Source organism: Lytechinus variegatus, chromosome 15 (assembly GCF_018143015.1).
Source record: "Lytechinus variegatus isolate NC3 chromosome 15, Lvar_3.0, whole genome shotgun sequence".
In the NCBI taxonomy this organism is placed as follows: domain Eukaryota; kingdom Metazoa; phylum Echinodermata; class Echinoidea; order Temnopleuroida; family Toxopneustidae; genus Lytechinus; species Lytechinus variegatus.
Window position 1 is genome coordinate 33068330 of NC_054754.1, and position 2500 is coordinate 33070829.

The 2500-nt window shown below is 68.2% G+C and overlaps 1 protein-coding gene across 1 annotated transcript in view; it reads left to right on the forward strand.

Annotated features, from left to right (window-relative positions):
- LOC121428439 (filaggrin-2-like) overlaps nucleotides 1-1187 on the forward strand; it is a 3089-nt gene extending 1902 nt beyond the window's left edge. The window contains exons 3-4 of the mRNA XM_041625042.1: nucleotides 1-125; nucleotides 938-1187. The exon at nucleotides 1-125 is cut by the window's left edge and continues 621 nt beyond it. Of these exons, the coding sequence (XP_041480976.1) occupies nucleotides 1-125; nucleotides 938-1187 (375 nt within the window). The remainder of the gene's footprint in view (nucleotides 126-937) is intronic.
- Nucleotides 1188-2500: the final 1313 nt, after the last annotated feature.

Genomic DNA, 2500 nt, shown 5'->3' on the forward strand with positions numbered 1-2500 from the left:
GCCAGCCCAAGACCAGACGACCAGGGCCCCGTAGGTCGAAGCCGGGCCCTCGTAAAACCTCTCCTAGATCGGCGGGGGCTCCCGAGCGACAGCCAGCCCACCTCCAGCCCGGCAGCACCCCGTAGGTAGAGGCCAGGCACCTGCTATTCCTCACCGAGGTGGGCAGCGGCTTTTTAGCGAATGCCAGCCCAACACCAGTCGGCCAGGCCCCCGGGGGTCGAGGCAAGGCAGCCGCTCGTCAACTCCGACGTGTGCTGGAGTTTTTGAGCGACAGCCAGCCCAACACCGGTCGGCCAGGGCCGCCGTACCTCGAGGCCAGGCACCCGCTCGTCAACTCCGAAGTGGGCAGCGGCTCTTGAGCGACTGCCAGCCCACCGCCAGTCAAACAGCCAGCCCTAGGTCGAGGCAAGACACCCGCTCGTCAACTCCGAGGTGTGCTGGGGCTCCTGAGCTACAGCCTGCCAACCTCCAGTCTCGGCCAGGGTCCCGCACCTCGAGGCCAGGCACTCGCTTTTCCTCTCAGACGTCTGCAGGGGCTTTTGAGCGGCACACAGCCCACCTCCTGTCCGACAGCCAGCCGTAGGTCGAGGGCAGGCATCCGGTCGTCAACTCCGAAGTCTGCTGGGGCTCTTGAGCGACAGCCAGCCCAACACCAGTCGGCCAGGCCCCGGGGGTCGAGGCAAGGCAGCCGCTCGTCAACTCCGACGTTTCCAGGGGCCTCTGAGCGACACCCAGCCCAACACCAGTCGGCCAGGCCCCGGGGGTCGAGGCAAGGCAGCCGCTCGTCAACTCCGACGTTTCCAGGGGCCTCTGAGCGAGACACAGCCCACGACCAGACGGCCAGGCCCCCGGAGGCAGGTCCATGGAATCGGACTCTGTCTGCCGGGGGCTTTTTTTATTTGTCTATTTTTCACCCCTTCATTTTCTATTTCGACAGGAGACAGGATGTCCATGCCAAGCCGACACTCCCGCTTAACCCACCCTGGAGTTTGCAGGCGATTCCGACCGGCGGATCTCGACGCAGCGGGCCGACAGCGCCCCGCCTGCCGAGCCCGGTCTCCCGCCCGCCATCCCTGGAGTTTGCAGGCGATTCCGACCGGCGGATCTCGACGCAGCGGGCCGACAGCGCCCCGCCTGCCGAGCCCGGTCTGCCGCCCGCCCACCCTGGAGTTTGCAGGCGAATCTGACCGGCCGATCTCGAGGCAGCGGGGGAAGGGGCCGGGGGTCCGCCCGGCGGAGCGTTTTCCCCGAGAACGGGGTCGTCCGGGGGCGGAGGGTCCCCGGCGTGGGCACCATCGGATCCGCCGTCCTCGGTTTGCCCGGGGCGGGCCGGGCCCTCCGCCGCCGCGCCGTCGGGTCGTCCGGCGTCGCCCTCGATGGCGAATTTCCCATTGACTCGCGTGTTGTACGCGGTGTGTCTGGGGAGGGGTCTTTCGACCTGCGGCCAGGGGGTCTAGCGGGGACGCAGGGTCCTCGGCGTGGGCGCCATCGGACTCGGCGTCCCCGGTTTGCCCAAGGTGGGCCGGGTGCCGGGGCGGCCGGGGCCCGTCCTCGGATTTTCCACGGGCGGGTCCGGCAGGCAGCGGCACCCCCCTCGACCGGGCGGCTGGGCTCGGCCGAATCGGAGCCGGGCGTCCGCTGGGGGGACTTTTTGCCGCGGGGGCGGGGTCGTCCGGGGGCGCAGGGTCCCCGGCGTGGGCGCCATCGGACTCGCCGTCCGGGGTTTGCCCGAGGTGGGCCGGGTGCCGGGGCGGCCGGGGCCCGTCCTTCGATCTTTCACGGGCGGGTTCGGCAGGCAGCGGCAGCCTCCTCGACCGGGCGGCTGGGCTCGGCGGGGAAGGAGCCGAGGGGTCCGGCTGCCCGATTTTTTCCAGCGGGGACGGGGTCGTCGGGGGGCGCGGGGTCCCCGAGGCGGGCACCGTCGGACGCGGCGTCCGGGGTTCGCCCACGGCCGGGCGGGCCACCCGCCGCCGGGCCGGGGTTCGGCCGCTGCGAGGCCTTCTCGTCCGTTGTCCGCCTCGAATCGGGGTAAAATTCCCATTGACTTGCGTGTTGTAAGGGGCTTTTTGGGGGAGGGGTGTTGGACCTCCGGAGACATATATAGGGAAGGGGTGTTTCTTGGAAATCCGGCTGCTTTTTGCCCTTCAGCGCGATTCGGACGCCCTCCGCCGGAGACGGGCGAGGGGAAGGCCCCTCCGGCCGGCGAAAAGGCCGTCGTCGGGAAAAAAAAACGGTTTTTTGGGCCAACTTCCGGTTTGAAATTTTGTACAGCGGGGTGAATGGAAAAAGGAACTGGCGCACGATTTGGAGGGTCGAAAATCCCCATTGAAACGCGTGTTGTAGCGTCGTTTTAGGGGGAGGGGTGTCAGACCACCCGCAGGATATATGAGGGGGTGGTCTCGAGCGATCGAGCACTCTCGTGACAAACACACGTAGTACTACGTTATAGGCATGAGGCCCTCGCACCGGCTCGCAAGAAGAACCCCGGTCGTCCACGGAA